At 41.5% G+C, this 22,112-nt stretch overlaps 1 protein-coding gene across 1 annotated transcript in view; it reads left to right on the top strand.

Moving 5' to 3' along the window:
• Positions 1–22,112, top strand: part of mthfd2l (methylenetetrahydrofolate dehydrogenase (NADP+ dependent) 2 like) — a 51,679-nt gene that overhangs the window by 13,818 nt on the left and 15,749 nt on the right. The window contains exons 5-7 of the mRNA XM_002941768.4: positions 16,416–16,568; positions 17,662–17,769; positions 18,932–19,024. Of these exons, the coding sequence (XP_002941814.2) occupies positions 16,416–16,568; positions 17,662–17,769; positions 18,932–19,024 (354 nt within the window). The remainder of the gene's footprint in view (positions 1–16,415; positions 16,569–17,661; positions 17,770–18,931; positions 19,025–22,112) is intronic.

Raw genomic sequence — 22,112 nt, 5'->3', positions numbered from 1 at the left:
CTGTTGCTATTAGTGTAATGAAGGCCTTATTACTGTTGATTTGGTATCAGCAAAAGTCGGTAGCTTATCAACCTGTGTATGGGTCAGAAGGGCCTACTTGCCTACTCCAGATTTTTATCAAGCAGTTTAACAATCTTGTGGGATGAGGAGCTCACCAGTGCTTGATGTGGTCCTCCAATGGTCTGTATCCTGTCAATGTGATCTGACTGTTTGACCTTCAGCCCTAGATTGGCTGATTGAGCCCCCAGGGCCGGATTTCTAAACCGGCCGCCCCTAGTCGCACGCCCCCTCCCCCCGAGTGCGCATGCGCGAACAGGAGGGTTGCGTGTGCATGCGCAATGTGCGAAGAGCGCGGGGGGGTAGGGTTGCGCGCACGCGTGCGCGGTCGACCAAAGTTGCATACGGAGCAGTGGGGAGAAGTCCCCATTGCTCCGTATGTGAACAAAAATTTTAAAAGATTTTAGTGCGGTGGGGCGGCATGCCGTCCCCAGGTTTCTGCCGCCCTAGGCCCGGGCCTTTGTGGCCTCTCCACAAATCCGGGCCTGTGAGCCCTGGCTGGCTGAGGAAGCAGAAGCAGTGCGATTCGCACTGGTGATGGGGGGGAAGGGGAATAACAAGCTCCCCACTTGACACCCCCCACTGTGGGGGGGATCAAGGTTGGGGTCCTGCTTCACATGCCCTTGCCATCTGGCCCATATTTGCACTTTAAAGCAAAGTATGTGGTGAAATTTGACCCTCTTGAGTATTGGACAGAAGATCACACATTTACAAAAAATGCAGACAACTGAATACCTTTATTGTGTTGGGTTGAAAACCCCAACATACTGTTCTTCAACTTTGGCTTATTCTTCCGCTTCTTCTTCTTTTTCTTAGCGCCCTTCATTTTCTAAACTCTACTCCTCCTACAGTTTTATGGGTACAACACCCAAACTCGCCACACATCTTCGCCCTATAGTGGAGCAGGTTGCTTGTGCTTTTCTAAGTGATCCCGCCCTCCGTCTTTTTCTGGCGCCACTCCGAACCCCCCAATTTTCCCATTGACTTTGACAGGGAAGATTTTCAAACTGTTGCCACACTTACAGCTTTGAAGCTATACCCCCCCAAACTTGCATAAAATAATAATGGGGTCACGAATGAATGAAAATAAGATGATTGTTGGATGCCCAAAAGTGGGCGGAGCTGTGAACAGCCAATCAGATTTTACCTATTGACTTGGCGAAAATCCAACCTGCTGCCATTCTCACAGTAATAACGCCGGGGTCCCCAAACTTTGCAGGGTTAGGCACAAGGTAACTGCGTTTCAAGGTTAGAAAAAGTGGAAGGAGCCAACAACAGCCAATTAGATTTTACCTATTGACTTTCAATAGGGAAATTTAACCTGCTGCCATTCTCACAGTATTAACCCCAGGGTCCCCAAACTTTTCACAGTTGGTCACTAGGGGACTGCAGTTTTAGTTTTGAAAAGTGGGCAGAGCCACCAACAGCCAATCATATTTCACCTATAGAATTTTATTGGTTTGATGCCAGGGTGAGTCTGGAGGGGAAAGTGAATAACAGTGAACTGCTAATGTTACAATCTTTAGTTACAGAGGGTCAGGAAACTGTATCATTATCATCCCCCCCATCCCCCTAAAGTGGTACTGTCCGACCCCCCCCCCAAACAAAATTGTATGGTCAAACCCCCCCTCCCCACCAACAAAATGGTACGCTCCGACCCCCTCTCCATCCAAAAAAATGGTACGGCCCAACCCCCCTTCAACAAAATGGTACGTTCTGACCCCACCTCCAACAAAATGGTACGACCCAGTCCCTGCTCTCCAACAAGATGGTACGGTCCAAATAACCCCCTCCAACAAAATGGTATGGTCCGAACCCCCCCACCAACACAATGGTACAGTCCAACACCCCCCTCCAACAAAATGGTATGGCCTAACCCCCCCTCCAACAAAATGGCACAGCCCAACCCCCCCTCCAATAAAATGGTACAGTCCAACCCCCCATCCAACAAAATGGTACGGTGCAACCCCCCTTCCAAAAAAATGGTACGGTCTGAAACCCCCTCCAACAAAATGGTACGGCTCAACCCCCCTCCAACAAAATGGTACGGTCTGACCCCCCCTCCAACAAAATGGTGCAGTCCAACCCCCCCTCCAACAAAATGGTACAGTCCAACCCCCCCCTCCAACAAAATGCTATGGTACGGCCCAACCCCCCTCCAACAAAATGGTATGGCCCAACCCCCCCTCCAACAAAATGGTATGATCCGACCCCCCCTCCAATAAAATGGTACAGTCTAACCCCCCCTGAAACAAAATGGTACGGCCCAACCCCCTTCCAACAAAATGGTACGGCCCAACCCCCCTCCAACAAAATGGTATGGCCCAACCCCCCTACAACAAAATGTTACAGTCTGACCCCCCCTCCAACAAAATGGTACTCTCCGACCCCCCCTCCAACAAAATGGTTTGGTCCGACCCCCCATCCAACAAAATGGTACGGTCAGACACCCCCTCCAATAAAATGGTACAGTCTGACCCCCCCCAACAAAATGGTAAGGTCCGACCCCCCCAACAAAATGGTGCAGTCCGACACCCCCCTCCAATAAAATGGTATGGTCCGACCGCCCCCCCCCCCCCAACAAAATGGTACGGTCCGACCCCCCCCCAACAAAATGGTACGGTCCGACCCCCATCCCCCAACAAATTGGTACGGTCCGACCCCTTCCCAACAAAATGGTACGGTCTGACCCCCCCCCCAACAATATGGTGCGGTCCAACATCCCCCTCCAACAAAATGGTACGGTCCAACTCCCCCCTCTAACAAAATGGTTTGGTCCAACCCCCCCCTCCAACAAAATGGTACGGTCAGACACCCCCTCCAATAAAATGGTACAGTCCGACCCCCCCCCTAACAAAATGGTTTGGTCCAACCCCCCCTCCAACAGAATGGTACGGTCAGACACCCCCCCCTCCAATAAAATGGTACAGTCCGACCCCCCCCTCCAATAAAATGGTACGGTCCCATCTTTAGTTACAGGGGCTTTCATGAAACCATATCATTATGTTACGTTGAAAAACCCACAGACTATTCTTCGACTTCAGCTTTTTCTTCTTCTTCTATTTCTTAGCGCCGCCCATTTTCTAAACGCTACTCCTCCTACAGTTTAGGGGTACAACACCCAGATTCTCCACACTTCTTTGCCGTATAGCAGAGCAGGTTGCTTGTGCTTTTCTAAGTGATCCCGCCCCCCCCCCCATCTTTTTGGGGAGCTGCTCCGAACACCCCAATTTTCCCATTGACTTTGACAGGGAAGATTTAAACTGCTGCCACACTTACAGCTTTAAAGCTACACCCCCCAAACTTGAATCAGATTTTACCTATTGACTTTCAATGGGGAAATTCAACCTGCGGCCATTCTCACAGTATTAACCCCAGGGTCCCCAAAGTTTTCACAGTTGGTCAATAGGGGACTTCAGTTTTAGTTTTGAAAAAGTGGGCAGAGCCACCAACAGTCAATCATATTTTACCTATTGAATTTTATTGGTTTGATACCAGGGTTCCCAAACTTTGCACAGTTTGTCACTGAGTGACTATTTTCAAGTTTAGAAAAGTGGGTGTGGCCAACAACAGCCAATCCTATACCTTTACCTTTGCCTATAGACTTAATATGTTTAAATATAAACTGCTGTCATTCTTTAAATATTAATACTAAGGTCCCCAAACTTTGCAAAGCAGACCCAATCCATTTCCACCCATTCAATTTAATTGGTTAATATTTAAACTGATGCCATTATTTAAGTATTAATTCCAGCGTTGCTAAACTTTACAAAGTTAGTCACTGGGTATTTAAAGAATGGCAGCAGTTTAAATTTAAACATATGAAGTCTATACAATGAAAGAAATGGATTGAGTATGTAGTAACCCAGTGACTGACTCTGCAAAGTTTGGGAACCCTGGCAACAAACCAATAAAATTCAATAGGTGAAATCTGATTGGCTGTTGGTGGCCTGCCCATTTTTTCAAAACTAAAACTGCAGTCCCCTAGTGACCAACTGTGAAAAGTTTGGGGACCCTGGGGTTAATACTGTGAGAATGGCAGCAGGTTCAATTTTCCCATTGAAAGCCAATAGGTAAAATCTGATTGGCTGTTGGTGGCTCCACCCACTTTTCCTAACCTTGAACTGCAGTTACCTGGTGCCTAACTCTGCAAAGTTTGGGGACCCTGGTGTTATTACTGTGAGAATGGCATCAGGTTGAATTTCCGCCAAGTCAATAGGTAAAATCTGATTGGCTGTTCACAGCTCCGTCCACTTTTGGGCATCCAACAATCATCATATTTTCATTCAGGCTGACCCCTTGACTATATGATTCAATTTCCCCATAAAAGTCAATGGGTGACATGTGATTGGCTGTTGTTGGCCCCTCCCACTTTGGGGTTATTCAAGTTTAGGGGGTGTAGCTTCAAAGCTGTAAGTGTGGCAGCAGTTTAAAAATCTTCCCTGTCAAAAAATTGGGGGGTTCGGAGCGGCGCCACAAATAGACAGGGGGAGGGATCCCTTAGAAAAGCACAAGCAACCTGCTCCATTATAGGGTGAAGAAGTGTGGGGAGTTTGGGTGTTGTACCCCTAAAACTGTAGGAGGAGTAGCGATTAGAAAATGGGGGGCATTAAGAATAATAATAAGAAAAAGCGGAAGAATAAGCTGACGTCGAAGAACAGCATGATATGATATGATATGATAACCATGATATGGTTTCATGACAGCCCCTGTAACTAAAGGGGGGGTCGGAGCATTTTGTTGGAGGGGGGTGTTAGGCTGTACCATCTTATTGAAGGGGGGTGTTGGGCCGTCCCATTTTGTTGGAGGGGGGGTCTGGCCGTACCATTTTATTGGAGGGGGGGTTGGACCATACCATTTTATTGGAGGGGGGGTTGGGCCGTACCATTTTTTTGGAGGGGGTATTGGGCTGTACCATTTTTTCTTGAAGGGGGGGTAGGTCCGTACCATTTTATTGGAGGGGGGTCAGACCATACCATTTTATTGGAGGGGGGTTGGACCATACCATTTTGTTGGAATGGGGGTTGGACCGTACCATATTGTTGGAGGGGGGGTTGGACATACCATTTTATTGGAGGGGGGGTTAGGCCGTACCATTTTGTTGGAAGGGGGGTTGGACCATACCATTTTGTTGGAGGGGAGGTCGGACCATACCATTTTATTGGAGGGGGGTTGGACCATACCATTTTGTTGGAATGGGGGTTGGACCGTACCATATTGTTGGAGGGGGGGTTGGACGTACCATTTTATTGGAGGGGGGGTTAGGCCGTACCATTTTGTTGGAAGGGGGGTTGGACCATACCATTTTATTGGAGGGGGGTCAGACCATACCATTTTATTGGAGGGGGGTTGGACCATACCATTTTGTTGGAATGGGGGTTGGACCGTACCATATTGTTGGAGGGGGGGTTGGACGTACCATTTTATTGGAGGGGGGGTTAGGCCGTACCATTTTGTTGGAAGGGGGGTTGGACCATACCATTTTGTTGGAGGGGGGGTTGGACCATACCATTTTGTTGTAATGGGGGTTGGAGCGTACCATATTGTTGGAGGGGGGGTTGGACGTACCATTTTACTGGAGGGGGGGTCAGGGCATACCATTTTGTTGGAAGGGGGGATGGACCGTACCATTTTGTTGGAGCGGTTCGGACCGTACCATTTAATTAGAGGGGGGGTTAGGCCGTACCATGTTATTGGAGGGGGGGTTGGACCATACCATTTTGTTGGAAGGGGGGATGGATCGTACCATTCTGTTGGGGGGGTTGGATCGTACCATTTTTTTGGAGGGGGGGGTCAGGCCATTTTGTTAAATTTCATTGCTTTGTTTTTAAACTGATGCCATTATTTAAATATTAAGTCCAGGGTTGTGTATACTTTCCAGAGTTAGTCACTGGGTATTTGCCGTTCAAAAATAGGGGGGGAAAAGTGGGCGGAGCCACCAATAGCCAATCAAATTTCACCTACTTTCAATGGGGAAGTGTAAAACGCTGTCAGTCTCAAAATTTTTATGCCTGAGTCACCAAACTTTGCAGAGTTGGTCACTTGGGGACTCCAGTTCAAAAAATAGGAAAAGTGGGTTGGGCCACTAACAGCCAGATTTCATTGGTTTAAATTTAAAATGCTGCCTTTCTCACACTATTTATGCCAGGGTGCCCACTGTTTGTCACTGGGTGACTTCAACTCGAGGTTAGAAAAATTGGGCACCACCACCAATCACAATTTACCTATTGACTTTTATTGGTTTAAATTTAAACTGCTGCCGTTCTTTAACTATTAATCCTAGGGCCCCTAAACTTTGCAGAGTTAGTCACTGGGTAACTGCAGTTCCAGATTAGAAAAAGTGGGCAGAGCCACCAACCACCAATCAGATGTCACGCGTTGACTTTAAATTGCTGCCATTCAGACACTATTAAAACCAGGGCCCCAAACGTTGCACAGTGGTTTTTTCTATATAACTGTGGTCCAAGTTTAGAAAAAGTGGCAGAGCCATCAACAGATCAGATTTCATTCAGTGACTTGACTTGATGTTTTTCAACCCATCATGAAGTTGGTTCTCAAACTTCCCTTTCTAGTTTCATTATGCTTTGTTAGCAAGCAGCAAAGAATTAATAATGAAACAGTTATACAATTCCTCAGTTCACTAAAGGTCCCATACAGTGTATTACTACTTACTTTGGTGCCTCCTCCTGCTGTTGCTATCACTTGGATGTCATTAGGAAGTATGACATGGTATGATTAACCCACATTGACATCCATATTTCTTACTGCATGCCATTTTACACAGACTTCTGTCCCGTTTGTTCAGTTCATATGTAGCACCACTAGATAGCACTCCTACTTCATTAGTGAATCACATTGTCTCTGTGTCAAGCACATTGTTGCATTCTGGCATGATATGCTTTCAAAAACAGAAAAGTTGCTATACTATAATATTTATTTGTTAGTTTAATACAAGCTGCTTGGGAGCTGCACACCTTAAATAGTGATGATACCCGGGTGCCTGTGCAAGAAGTAATTTAAACAGGCATGGAATGACGGCAACACAGGATTTTCACACTCAGGGTAACCCTGACGAAAGTTCCTGCGTGGAACTGAAACGTTGGTCAAAATAAACCTCTAAATATTTTTTTGCAAAAACTCTATGACTGACTGTGAAAATCCTGTGTGTGCCGTCATTCCTTGCCTATTTGTTAGTTTAAGATATAAGGGGTCATTTACAGAGTGCAGGGCAGGTACGAAGTACAAAAAAATGCTCACAAATTGCCATGTTTTCTGCACACTTGTACCCTGTCCTGCACTTTTCTTAAGTTCCAGTTTTCCAGTTACTGAACTACAACTCTCACAACCCTCAGCGAGTTACTGTATTTGTGCTGGGAAAAAATGGATGATCTGTATATTTTTTTAATTCACAAATCCTTTTGCTTTCAGTGCATGGCTAAACTAGAGTTTTGCTGCAATGTATCTTGTCTTTGGTTCAAATTCCATACTATATGATGTCTCTTATGTCACCTATTCTATCAAATAAATCTATCTGCAGCTCTTAAGCTGAATCACAGTTGTGTTTCATTTCTGTTTCTGCATTGCTTTTCCTCTTGCTTCTATTCTGTATCTCTTTCTCACAATTGTGTTTCATATTGTGTTTAATTTCTTTTTCTGCATTGCTTTTGAGCTTCCTTCCATAACATAAATGTAATGCTGTGGTATCAGTCTACTACTTAGGAACTGCACAAGTAATAGTTGGGTGGTTCCAGATCCTGGCAGCCAGCAGCTTGTTTGCAAACAGGTGGGGCAGTCACACCTGAATTCCTGACATGAGAGAGCCAGCACCACTACAGACGTAACACATTCCATTTTATGCTTGCTAATAAAATATCACTTCCCCATTATTCATTCACACTGACGTTACAACAGAAAGGTGTTATATAGAAGTTACTTTCTCGTGGTAGCATTTGATACTTCCTTCCCTTCTAAAAATCATTACAAAATTGTGGCTTTCCAGTTTTCACTCGGAAGTGACCACCTAGTATGGTTACAGGCTTGTGGTAGCAGGAAATGTTCATTCATTTACACTGACTGTATTGCACACATTTTTGTACAGTGCTGCTGGTATGTCATTTTCACAACACATCCAGTATTTATATTCATAAATAAGTGACATTTCCATGTGTAAAAAAGTAGTGGAATCCCCTTTGTATTAAGGAAATGTTGTGAATGTTGATTCATCAGCAACAATAACTATAGTCTATCCTGACCCTTAACCCACAACATGCTCCACACAGTTACTTTTTATCTGTTTTTATGAACATGGTTATATATCAATAATTTTCTTTTAGCTTAATATGAATAAAAGTTAAGTTTTAACATATTGAAGTATTACAAACAGTCCACTACAGAGACATAAATGATATTACTGACCTATAAATACAAACTCAAGTGTTATAAGGGGCGTGGAATAGGCAGTGCAGTAGTTTTTTCTACTTTCCCCCTTTTTTGGGTATTTCCATTGTGGCTTTATAGTGCACTGTTGCTTTAATTATTGGTTTCTATGACTGCAGGGCTACAGCTCCAATCTTGTTCCCATTTTTATTAACACTTTAATGCTTGAAGATTGCTGGGAGTTGTAATCCAGTAAGGTTTATATTCCCTTAAAAATACTAAATACAATGGGCAATATCCCAATACCTCCCTGGAATTATAGGGGGAGTAGACCCTGGTCTTAAAATGCTCCCACTTCCCAACCCTAACTGGGGGATTGGGGGGATCTTGAGCCACGCACAAGGTTGTGGGGGCCACAGATATTTCTTAAATACTTACTTACATAATTTAGCAATCCATTATGTACTCTTTGCATTTACTGAACAGGAAAAGAAAATAATCTATATCTAACTTGTGAAACAGATCAGAAACTTATGCAAAACACTGATCATTTATACATTCCATGTATTTCATATCAGACAGATGCTGCACCCACAACCCACAACCCATTAACACATAGCATTTTGTTCTCTACGCCCCCATACTTACTGCCTAAGGGCTGACTATAATTCTGAGCAGGATTTCTCAGGTTTTGACACATACAAACAGAGCTGGACCAAGTAGTATTGGGACCCAAGGCAATACTACTTGGCCCAATGCCCCACCAGCCTACTTGCTCTCTGCTCATACCCCAACCCCCAAGCCTCTTTAAGCAGTCAATTCCACTGCCACCTTCTTGGCTGATACTTGCTCCCTCCCTCCAAACTAGTAATTCTTCAGAACTTGGAATTCCATCCCCGAGCAAAGCGCCCTAGGCATGTGCTTATTTGTAAAAGAATACAACTCTCATCATCTGAGTCCCTGCTCCTAGGTATCCAATGCCCTGCAAATACAGTATTTCAATCATTTCCGAATTTACTGTGCTGTGTATGGCCAGGACAATATCAAGTTTAGTCCTCCACCCCTGATATGACAAACCCTGGATTTTTCAAAGACACCACCACATACCATTGAACACTAAGGTGGGCATTTACTAATGCTCAGATTTTTTTTTCACTATTCTGCTATTTTTTGCACCAAAACTTGGAAAAAAATCTTGAGGTTTATTATTATTTATATTAAAACTGCCAAAATTCCAAATCCGAAATCTTGTTGAGATCATGTAGAAGTCAGTGGCAGATATTCCCCTTTCCAAGGGGAAGATCTTTCTTTGCTTAGAATTTTTAAAGAATTTCAGGTATTTGATGCTGGTTTCTGTGCGGCAATATGAAAAAGTTGCGGTTATCATGTGACAAGACGAAGTTGCGATTTTTGTGACTTTTACACTTTTTCCCACATGTGCTTTTTTTAGTTTAGATTTTTTGATAAATGTCTGACATTTGTGGAAATGAGTTAATTCAAACTTTCAAAAAAATAAAAGTAAGAAAAATGTAAGTTTTAGTTAATCTGCCTCCAAGACACAGTTTTTGAGATGAAAAGGCTGCACAGCATTTTTTTTAATCAATTACAAATAACCAATGTACACTTAATGGAGTACCAAACTCTATATAGTATATAACGTTATAATAGAACCATGTGATAACATATTAATGTAAAACAGAAACTTCCCCTTGCTTATCATGACCACCAGGTCCCACATATGGACACCCCCACTAGCTACAAGCCCCCTCTTCTACTACATGAAAAAGGGGAAAGAGGGAGGGATGCTGGCAGGGCTTGTCCAAACTTGACTGAATATATTAGCCTCAGCTTTTATGAAAGCCCCCTAGTGACCAATCCCTTTTAACTCCAGAAAGCTTAAGTCAGTTAAACCCAACATGGACTTAGAAGGAAGGGGGGCCTGTTTCCTGTCATGCCCTGCTTCCCTACATTAGCTATGGGTCATCTTGGGTTTTCTGCACCAAGCAAGGGATACATTGGACCCAAGGAAGTAATGGCAGCTTGGCACTCTGCTGGAATGTACTGCAGGTAGGTGCATTCTTTAAACAAGAAAAGCTCCAGCCCAGTGGTCCCCAACCACTGTTGTTGCTCATCAACTCTTGGATTTTGCTGCCAATGGCCTCAAAAAATGTCTTTATTTTTTAATTTCTGGCTTAGAGACAAATTTTGGTTGTGTAAAAAACATGTGTACTTACAAACTGAGTCTCCTGTAGGCTGCCAGTTCACATAGGGGCTACCAAATAACCAATCACAGACCATATTTGGCCCCCAAGGAACATTTTTATGCTTGTGTTGCTCCCCAACTCTATTTACATTTCAATGTGGCTCACAAATAAAATAGGTTGGGAATCCTTGCTCTAGGCCATGGTAGAGGGTAACTGATTTTAGGCACTGGATGCCTAACAAAATGACACCCACAGTGATTTTGACTTCTTCTTTATTAATATTTTGTTTTCCAAAATGTTCTGACACAATTTGGAAACTGCTGTTTGCCTTTTTACACACAGTGACTGAGGTTATTTTGCTGCGTAGGTGAAAATGCTTTAAGGGAAATAAGTAGAATCCAGGGGGAAAGTACATGTGGGAGCAAAAGACAGCAAAAAAGTGAAAATGTTGACAGGGTTTAAAGGTGAACTTGTAAAGCTAATGCAGAACTACAGGAAATGTATTCAAAATATTTCTACAAATACTTCCCTTAATACTGAATAGTTTGTGTTTTGAATACGATAGCCTCAAACATTCCTACTAGACTCTACATACTGCTGGTATTTTTAATAATGAATTATAATAGGAAGTAAATTTAGTTATCAGGTTCTACTCTTTTGAAATGTAACTGCTATCAGTATACATTACAACTTTCGCTCACTTTTACTAATCACTTAATTAGTTTCTTTTATTGGTTACTGATTACTTATTCATTTCAAGGCGCCTTTTAGGTTTTTTAACTGTTAAAGGATTACTAAAGTCCAAACAAGTGGTCTAGTTTTGGCTCATGATGCTATCCCAGTGTAAAATTACTTTTTTGAAACTATAAGAACTAAACTACATGGCAGATTTTGTAGGATGGTATCAGAGCGAACAGTCTTTTTGCCAATTGTTTTAATCACAAAAACAGGGCAAATAGAGAAACCCAACATACTGTTCTTCGACTTCAGCTTATTCTTCCGCTTTTTCTTCTTCTTAGCCCCCCCCATTTTCTAAATGCTACAGTTTTAGGGGTAAAACACCCAAACTCTCCACTCTTCACTCACTTAGCGGAGCAGGTTGCTTGTGCCATGGGTGTCCGCAGAAAATTTTCCAAGGGGGGGCAAGTAAGCTAGCATCATCCTGCAACAGACAAATATATATATATACATATACATGATGTAAACTCTCACTGGGTGCCAGACTGGAGCGGCTTTCAGGAGGTCGTGATGTCACAGTCACGTGCCCAGAATGTGGGCGGGGACAGTTTGAAGTCACTTAGGGGCGTGTCCAGCGCCTGTACCTGCTAGGGAAAAGTCCGCCTCCTCACAGTGCCACATGAGAAACGGGGAGAGGAGTTGAGGTGAAGGTTGTAGTAATAGGGGGCATGGACGATGCAGATGTGTACAGATAGAGGGGCTGCGAGTGGAGCTGCGCTTACGGAACTGGGGTGGGTGTGAGGGTCGTACAGAGCGGCTACAGGAGCTACAGAAAGGGCTTCAGGGAGTGGCCGGTGTGATGCGTCCAGTTGTGCGGCTGGAGGCGGGGCACCCTTTCATTTGTTTGGGATTTGGGGGGGAGGCATGGGAGTGTGTATGTGTAGGAATGCTTGGGGTGGGCAGGCTCTCTCTTAGCGGGGCAAATGGATAGGAGCAGCGATAGTGCTGCACATGTACATGTAGACAGAGGGCAACTGGAGTAGAACAGTATATAGTGTTGAACATATGTAATATAACTAATAATATCCCGGGATCGCCTCTAAAATTACAGTCCTGTGTTTGGACTCACTGGCCAGTTCCAACCTGTATGGAAACAACATCGGTGCGGGAAACACCGAGACACAGGAGACAGTGGTTTATTTTATGAGAGTTAAGCAGCTGCACTCAAACCCAACATAACCCTGTGCCATGTAAGCGCCTTTGGACCCTCCTCAGACAGCTGCCGTTGGACTGTCTGCCGGCCGTAGGTGGCGCTGCTATCAGGTGGCGCTGCCTCTGACGTCACGAGTGGGAAGTGCCGGGGAGATGCTGCAGCTGGCAAGTCAGAAGTCCGACTGAGGTTTTTTTTGCTACTTTTCCAGGGGGGCATAGGCGGAGGGTGACTTTTTTGTTTGGGGAGGCTAAAGATGGCCCATACACAGACTGACCTACAGCTAATGTGAGACTTAGTGGATTTGCTGCTGGTGTAAAAAATTAACCTCCCAACTACCTCTTGCCATTCCCACTGACTTCCAGGGATACTGTACAAAAGTGCAGGGGGTGCTTTTTTTTACCCTAAAATGTTTAGGATGTAAAAGTATTCATACGTGCACTTCTGTGAGGGGATCTGCAAACATTTGTGTTTGTGATCAGTTAGCTTCAAGTGCTAGTTCGCATTCGAATTCACTTTTATTTTTAATGGTTTTTCAGTTATTTAGCTTTTTGTTCAGCAGCTCTCCATTTGGTATTTCAGCAGCTATCTGGTTGCTAGGGTCTTATTTACCCTAGCAACCAGGTAGTGGTTTAAACAAGAGATGGGAATATGAATAGTTAAGGGGCCTACTTGGAAAAATAAGTAATACAAAATTATAATAATAATAAAATTGTAGCCTCACAGAGCAATATTTTTGGCCCCCATTTGAAATCTGGAAAGAGGCAGAACAGAGGCAAATTATTCAAAAAAATTAATTAGGAAGACCAATTGCAAAGTTGCTAGGAATAGGCCATTTCATAACATACTAAAGGTTAACTTAAAAGTAAACCACCCCTTTAGATGTGTTTATGTTAGTTTTATAGCAAGAAAGGCAGTGGGTACTGACTCCCCATTATATGCAGTGAGATGCAGTCCGTATTTACAAACCCAGCACATTATATACAGTGAGAAGCAGTGGGTACTGATGGCAGATATTCAGGCCCTGGCACTATAACACTGGCACTGATACACAACATTGGCTCCACTGTAACTTACTATAAATGAACAAAACAATGACAAAAAAAAATAAATAGTAAGTGCAAAAAACAACAACAAATATACAAACACACAATGAGCTTTTTCAGAGGGAAAGAGTTAACTTACCCTCCATCTGTTAGGGTAGGGGATAGATTATAAATTATTATAGATGTCAGGTCAGGCAAAAAACAATTTAATGTCAGCTAGTGATTCTTTAGAAATGTATAGTACCTGTGTATAGTACCTGTGGGATGAAATCTGCAGCAAAAGTTGAGAGTTGGTTCTTAGGTAAAGTTACAGCTGCAGATTCTTCTGCAGATTCTTTTTGCAAAATCTCCCGATTCCTGTGTGCATCTGTGCTCTGATTGGTCAATTTTACTGTCTGTCAAGAAAGCTGTGCTCTGATTGGAGAATCCACAAGAAGAAAGATCCAATCGGAGCACAGCAAAACGGGCTTGCAAGAACAGCTTTCCAGGACAGTGCAGAAACAGAGTAAGGTTTTTTTTTTTTTTTTTAATGTGCCAAGCAGGTTTGGGGAGGCTTAGCCTCCCCTAGCCTTATGGAAAATCCACCTATGCAGGGGGGGGCAAGTGCCCCCTCTTGCCCCCTTCTGTGGACGCCCATGGCTTGTGCTTTTCTTGGCGCCGCTCTGAACACCCCAATTTTCACATTGACTTTGACAGGGAAGATTTCAAACTGCTGCCACTCTTACAGCTTTGAAGCTACACCCCCAAACTTGAATAACATAATCATGGGGTCACCCCGAATGAAACAGCAACATTTGTTGGATGATCCAAAGTGGTGGGGCCAACAGCAGCCAATCAAATTTCACCCATTTACTTTTATGGGGTAATAGAAACTGCTGCCAATCTTACAGCTTTGAGGCTACGCTCCCCAAACACATATGAATCACCTAGGGGCGTATTTATTATGCTGTGTAAAACTAATTCGCCGAAAAAAACGGAGTAAAAAGCTGTGTAAAATAAATGGAAAAGATCGCCGTCTGAACGCCGGATATTACGCGTTATTTTCCATAAGTTGCGGTGGAAGAAAAATGTGTAAAAAATTATGCCAATTTTACGCAGGTTTTATGCCGTTCTTACATGGCGAAGCCTGGCGATGTGTGGCGAATTTTCTCGCTGTTTTTTACACAGCATAATAAATATGCCCCTTAGTCATGTGGTCAGCCTGAATGAAAATATGATGACTGTTTGATGCCAAAAAGTGGGCGGAGCTTTGAACAACCAATCAGATTTTACCTACTGACTTGGCGGAAATTCAACCTGCTGCCATTCTCACAGTATTAACACCAGGGTCCCCACAGTTCTCACAGCTGGTCACTAGGGGACTGCAGTTTTAGTTTTGAAAAAGGGGCTGAGTCACCATTAGTCAATCAGATTTCCACAAACTTTGCAATTTGGTCACTGGGAGACTGCAGTTCAAAAATGGGAAAAGTGGGTTGGGCCACTAACAGCCAATCAGATTTCATCAATTGAATTTCATTGGTTTAAATTTAAAATGCTGCCATTCTCACACAATTTATGCCAGGGTGCCCATTGCTTGTCACTTGGTGACTTCGACTCAAGATTAGAAAAAGTGGGCATACCCACCAACCACCAATCACAATTTACCTTTTGACTTTTATTAGTTTAAATTTAAACTGCTGCCATTCTTTAACTATTAATCCTAGGGTCCCCAAACTTTGCAGAGTTAGTCACTGGGTAACGGCAGTTCCAGGTTAGAAAAAGTGGATGGAGCCGCCAATCAGATGTCACTCGTTGACTTTCTGTGGGGAAATTTAAATTGCTGCCATTCAGACACTATTAAAACCAGGGTCCCCAAACTTTGCACAGTGGTTTTTACTATATAATTGTGGTCCAAGGTTAGAAAAAGTGGGCAAAGCCAACAACAGATCAGATTTCATTCAGTGACTTGACGTTTTTCAAACCAACATGAAGTTTGTTCTCAAACTTCCCTTTCTAGTTGATATTGCTACAACATCACTCCCTAATATACCCTTTCCAATCCCTTAACTATGACTTAATGCAGAGATAAGCCTAAAGCAGACTCTGAACTCGATAACTCCCCCTTCATCTACTTTACTATGAGCACAATGCAGAATTTTTCAAATTTTTCTGTTAACTGATACATATATTTTCCACTATTGTATATTAAGCCAGTTAGGGTACTGTGTGCTTAAAGCACCTTTACCTCTTATAAGGGTAAACGGGCAACTTACACCTACTGCAAAATTTTGTCTGCCAAAAAAATACATAAATAAACATTAAATAAAGGCAATAGGATTGTTTTACCGCTAATATGGATTCATGAAGCTTACTTACCATCTGTTACTGTACAGTATTAGCAGCTCATAAACCATGTTTTATTATACAGAGTTTTAGGGAAAAAAATTAAAAAATATTGAATTTTTTGCTATAAATGGACTCTACAGGTGATTTGGAGCTTTTTGGATAACAGAGTTCTGGGCAAGAGATCCCATACCTGTTAATTTACTGTTCTGATTCAAGCTGATTCTCAGTGCTCACTTATCATATTGTAACAGTGCTGATGTAAGAACACAACAGATGTAAGAATCACAACTTTTAATGCATATTATAAATTTCCTAAACAATAAATGTATTTTTCTGAAATCTGAATTGGCCATTTTAATGGCTCCATACATGTTTCATTAATTGCTAATAGTGTACCATTTCTATTCTCTTCCTATGTTAATAAGCGTAGGTCTTAGTTTAAAATAATAATAATCCAACCCTATGGTGATAAAATATATAACTGACCTTAAAATAAAATCTGTTTTTTTTCTCTCCTAGAGCACATAAATGAGCGAGCCATATGCAATGCAGTTGTACCTGAAAAGGATGTTGATGGCTTCCATATTGTGAATATTGGAAGGCTGTGTCTAGATCAGTGGTCTATAATTCCTGCCACTGCTGCTGCTGTATGGGAGATTATAAAAAGGACAGGTAAGATAACCTATATTCCCCCCTCAAACTCAATGTGGAATTTAAGAGGTGACTAATTTAAGAAACTTTATGGTTCATTTACAATGGCCAATGCAGTGTGCAAAGTGAAAAAGGGTTCAATCAGCCATTTTCTTCACTTTGGCCATTCCGTGGTATGTGCAAATAGTCACAGGCCCCTGGCTCCATTTTGGAGTACAAAGACCTGCAGACTGCTCTTTAAACCTAGCATGGCCTGCGTTTGGCTGTGCTAGATTTAAAAGGGGCGGGCAGGGAGAAGGAGTTAGGAATCCTCCCCTCTTGCCCCTACCTTTTGCATTATTCTAAAGCACAAGGTAAGGGCAGCATGCATTGGGGCCCTGGTCTATGGAAGAGCAGTGAACACAGGGATAATGCTTCATTCTTCATTGAGCTCTGGATTATTCATCTGACACTCAGTGCCAAGTGCAGCGTTGAGGGGAGCTCTGTTTATCCTCTTCGCACCTCCTTGAAAACTCATCCTGGCTTTGTAATCTTTTTGATGTGTTTGTATTTGTAAGCTACTTTTACTTCTGCTCCTGCTTGATCATCTGAAAACTTAGCAAACAATGGCAGAAAGGTTGCTGGTTTTTATTGTGATCTGAAAATTCTTCTTGACTTATAGGGGCACTAAGAGAGAAATTACTGGATGATGTTCTAACAAATAAAGTTTAAAAAAATGAGACAATTTGGTGGCATGAAGGCCTTGAACTAGCATTTATAATACATGTCAGCAGGGAAGACTGCTGAAATGATGATGATAATGATGATTCCTACTTCTTGCTCTGGATTAAGAATTATGATTAACAGTATAAATTCATTGTCTACTAATATGTAGGGTATAAAACTACATGAATGTGGAGAGACATGACATTTGGTGAAGACTTATAATGTTGGTGTCCTTGCAAAATAGAGTTTTTGAAATAAAACTTTTCATACATTTATTTATGAGTATTTGGACATTTATATTTAAGGGCAGTTATGTGTTGACGATGTATAATATATATTTTCTATGTTTTACTTAGTTGCTTCTGTGACTTTAAAAAAAATATAGTTTTACTTTATTATGTCTGGTTAGGTATTGAAACATTTGGCAAGAATGTTGTTGTTGCTGGCCGATCAAAGAATGTTGGTATGCCAATTTCTATGCTTCTACATACCGATGGAAGACACGAGAGACCAGGAGGTAAGCTTCAAAGACATTCTTTAAATGACATAATACATGCAATTACTATTGACAAACAAATATAATTCACCTTTAAAGAAAGTCTATAGACTGCTCCAATAGCTACGTATGAGCTTATTGCTATATTTCTATACAAGTATTCAAAAAAATATATTAAATGTAAATGTACAGTATGTATTATTATAAATGCTGTGATTTACAATAAGAGAAGGATGTAATACTTTAAAGCAGTGATCCCCAACCAGTGGTTCGTGAGCAACATGTTGCTCACCACCTTGGATGTTGCTCCCAGTGGCCTCAAAGTAGGTGCTTATTTTTACATTTCTGGCTGTTGATTGCTTAAAACCCAGTGTAAAACCAAACAGAGCCTTCTGTAGGCTGCCAGTCCACATAGGGGCTACCAAATGGCCAGTTATAGCTCCTATTTTCACTCCCATTAACTTTTTCTATGCTTGTGTTGCTCCCCAACACTTTTTCCATTAGAATGTGGCTCATGGGTATAACAGGTTGGGGATCTCTGCTTTAAAGTATTTAGATCACATACAAATACAGGAGGTAAAGAAGGTCTTATGTGGTATGAGCCACAAATTGTGCAGTTGGCAAATGTGTACCTTTAGTGCTTTCTGTGGAATCAAACTTTTTTTTATATAAGGCAAATAGGGAACATGGTCTAGTAGTTCCAGGGTCATTTGGCATTAGGGCTGTGACCATCAGAATAAAGTGCTTCCTACAGAATGCTGCAATTGCTGATGGACACGAGCTCTAAGTTCCTTCTCTAAGCTCCTAGCTTATAACAAGAATATATATATATATCTGCAAAATGGCAACTGCCCTGAGGGATCCTGGGAATGCTACCTAGGTCCAAACACTAATACAGAACAGGAGACCTATGTGTATGCCACTTAATTTGCAAATTATGTTGCTTAGCATTGTATACTTAACTACATTAAGTTTAAGTATATACTAAGGGGTTGGTTTATCAGTGTTTTAATTAAATGTTTTTCTGTAATTCTATCTTTTTGCACAAAAAAAATGGATTATGGTTTCCAATGATTTCTACTGAAATATGTTCTGTATGTAAATTTATATGAATTTTTCTATGGTTTATTTTCAAATTTATAGCATGAAGAGAAAAGTGTTTTAAAAATTGTAATTGAATTAGGTGATGCTACTGTGACCATAACACATCGTTACACCCCAAAGGATCTACTGAAGAGCCACACACAGTTGGCAGATATCATTATTGTGGCTGCAGGTACATTTCCTCTTATTATAAATACATCATAACATTACAAAAATGATATATACAGTACAATGTTACATGCATGCCACCGTGCATTCATATATATTTTATGTATGTTTCCCCCAAGATTAAAACTGACTTTTTCATTTTTAAACACGGGGGGGGGGGGGGGTTGTTGATTTCTGGATTTTCAAATTCAGGTTTGTTACACTTGATCATTGAACCAATCAAGATTTTGTTTTCCTGATTGCTAGCATATTAATCAAAAAGCATCTGGAAAAACTCAAGTTAAGTCATTAATGCAACAATCACAATCTTTATATTCATTTTTACAAATACAACTTGAAACTTGAAAAATAAAATAGCTCGAATAATGACAATCCGCCTCCTATGGTCTTTTATCAACACTTGCCAGGTTTTAATTCCCAAATATTTTCCCCTGAATTTATTTTTCAATTTATAAATCTCAAAACTCAAGTTTAGAAAACTAATGTTCAGAAAAATTCCATATACATTTTTTTTCATTGCGATTTTGTTCATTTCTGAAAAGATGCAATCTTGCAATTTACCGTAATAACAAAAAAGCAGGCCCCATATGCTTGGGATGCTTGGGATTCTAACTGCTGTCTGGTTGCTAGGGCTTAAGTGCCGTCAGAATGGAAGATAAATGGGAGAGGTCAGGACTGGAGCTAGGCAGCACACCTGTGTACACTGCTTAACGGTGTGGTAATATCATGCATGTGGTTCTCATATTGCCACTGTTGCCAAAGATCATTGGCCTGGTACTGAAAAAGTGCCTGAACATAAAGATAAGCAATATAATATAAAAATAAATTTGAACCCTCTGTCTATAAAATAAACAGGCCCTATAGTTATTGATGAACGAATCACGAAAAATTACACATGGCAAATTTTTTTCATGGCCGTTTCGGTAAAAAATCTGCCAATGGGGAAACGCTGAAGTTCACCATGAACCCATGCCTGTGCAGTTACTCATCACAACTGGTAATGTACTAAAATAATTGCTGACTGCTTGCTATACATTATTAACAATGTATTTCTACTTAAAACATTACCTTTTAATTTGTAACATTAAAAGAACAGTTCTGAAAACATGTAATCTGTACTACACATTTAGGGGCAGATTTATGAAAGTGTGAAATTAGCGCTCAGCATAGAAAAACTCACCAACTTTCTATTAATTCCTATGGGATTTTTAGAGGAGTATTTATCACTGTGTGAAAGTTAGAGTTTACCATTTTATAAATATGCTTCTAAAACTCCATACAAATGAATATAAAGTGGGTAAGTTTTTCTGTAGTGAGCTCTTATTTCACACTTTAATAGATCTGGGCTACTAATGCTAGGCCTAATGGATTATAAAATGTTTTCATAAATTCAAGCATTCTAAAGAAACCCCCCTCCACCTTCAACATTATAAGCAAATGCCTATACCACTAGATCTCCAGAAAAGCTACAAATATTAGTGCATATTTTAGCATTTCAGGCTCCACAAATAAGTACATTATCATTTTTGGAAAGAGTGCACTTACACAGAGTTTTACCAGATGACATGCTGTAACTATATCAATATATACCTAAGTACAACACCACACAAAAAGCTACAAAGCTTGGGTCACACTTCCAAACTCCTGCCTCAGGACAATCTCAAGAGAGTTGTTCTCTATACTAACATCATCTGAAAAACATGCACAGTAGGAAAAAGTGCAAACTACCACTGAACTTTTGTGACCCATGCAGGACCCCATGAAGTTGCTGGCTGAGTTACAGGTTAGGGCTCATTTACAATAAACCACCCAGTGTGCAAAGTGCAAAAAAAGGCTGTAATCATCCTCCATTTTAGAGCACAGAGACCTGCGGACTGATCTTTGAATCTAATGTGGCCTGCTATAGGTTCTGTAGATTCAAAATGGGTGGCTGGTGGGGGTCCTCTCCTCTAACTTGTGCATCATCCCCTCCTCTTACTTGTGCATCATCCTTAAGGCAGGCGGTAAGGACATGATTGAGCTGGCCTCCTGGTGATGCTTTCCAGTGCTCCATGCAGGGGGCAAAGGTGCTAGTAACTGAGCACTAAGGGGATTAATTTTGCACTTGCACCCCCGAGGTATGTAAAGGTGCCTAAGGGGTTAAATTATAAACAATGGACAAATTTGCACCTGAAATAATCCATAGAAACCAATCAGCTTTTTTCAGCCAGCTGCAGAAAGAACAATGAAAGCAAACATCTGGTTGGTTGCCATAGGCTACTAGCCAGGTTCAAATTTGCCCAGTATTATAAATGACCACTAACTGTAGCCTAGTACTCCCTAATGTCAGTGACAAGCTACATACACAGGCTAATTTAGGCACAGAATAAACATTTATTCTATGTGGATAGACTATTACATAGTCCACATTTTGAAGACTGCTATTCTGCCTCCTGTTCATTATTAGTGATAAGTTTTAGATATTTGCTAAATCGGATTCTCAGGCTTCTGCATGAAGCCGAGTATAATGTATAGCAGATTATTTTGGTTTATTTATTACTATTTTTATAGAAGAAAAACTATATTTTGAATAAACATATTTTGCTACGATCATTTCCTCTGGATGTTCAGAGTTCTTGTCCAACAGACAATATTATAGCAAGAAGAAGGTGTTGGTTGTTTAAAAGCTTTTGGAAATCATATTCCCAGGATCTGCCCAACCTGTAAGTTAGATAAACTTGATTTATGGGTTGTGTAGTGAAACCAAATATCTGCTTTCTGCCTTTTCTCACAACTGTGCCAAGCACCGCGTGAAGGCTTTGTTGTCATGCCAGTTCAATCGCTTAACACATTTAAAGAAAATATTGCTCTTTAACCCTTTAAGTGACACTGATCAGAAAATCTACAGTATATGGATAAAGGGACCTAAGTACCGCAGGCCATATATTCTATGTTCACTACTAAGTGCCGAGGATGATATTTTTCTGCTTTATTCCTACAACAGGTAATGCACTTGGGAATGCATTGGGGGAAGCAGTGGTACAGTTTATGGGGGAAGCCTCTTCAGGGGGTACTAACTCAATGGGGCCCATTTACTTACTCACGAACGGGCC

The sequence above is a fragment of the Xenopus tropicalis genome, chromosome 1 (assembly GCF_000004195.4).
Source record: "Xenopus tropicalis strain Nigerian chromosome 1, UCB_Xtro_10.0, whole genome shotgun sequence".
NCBI lineage: Eukaryota > Metazoa > Chordata > Amphibia > Anura > Pipidae > Xenopus > Xenopus tropicalis.
Note: the sequence above shows the minus strand (reverse complement) of the source record. Positions and strands in the feature narration are given on the sequence as shown.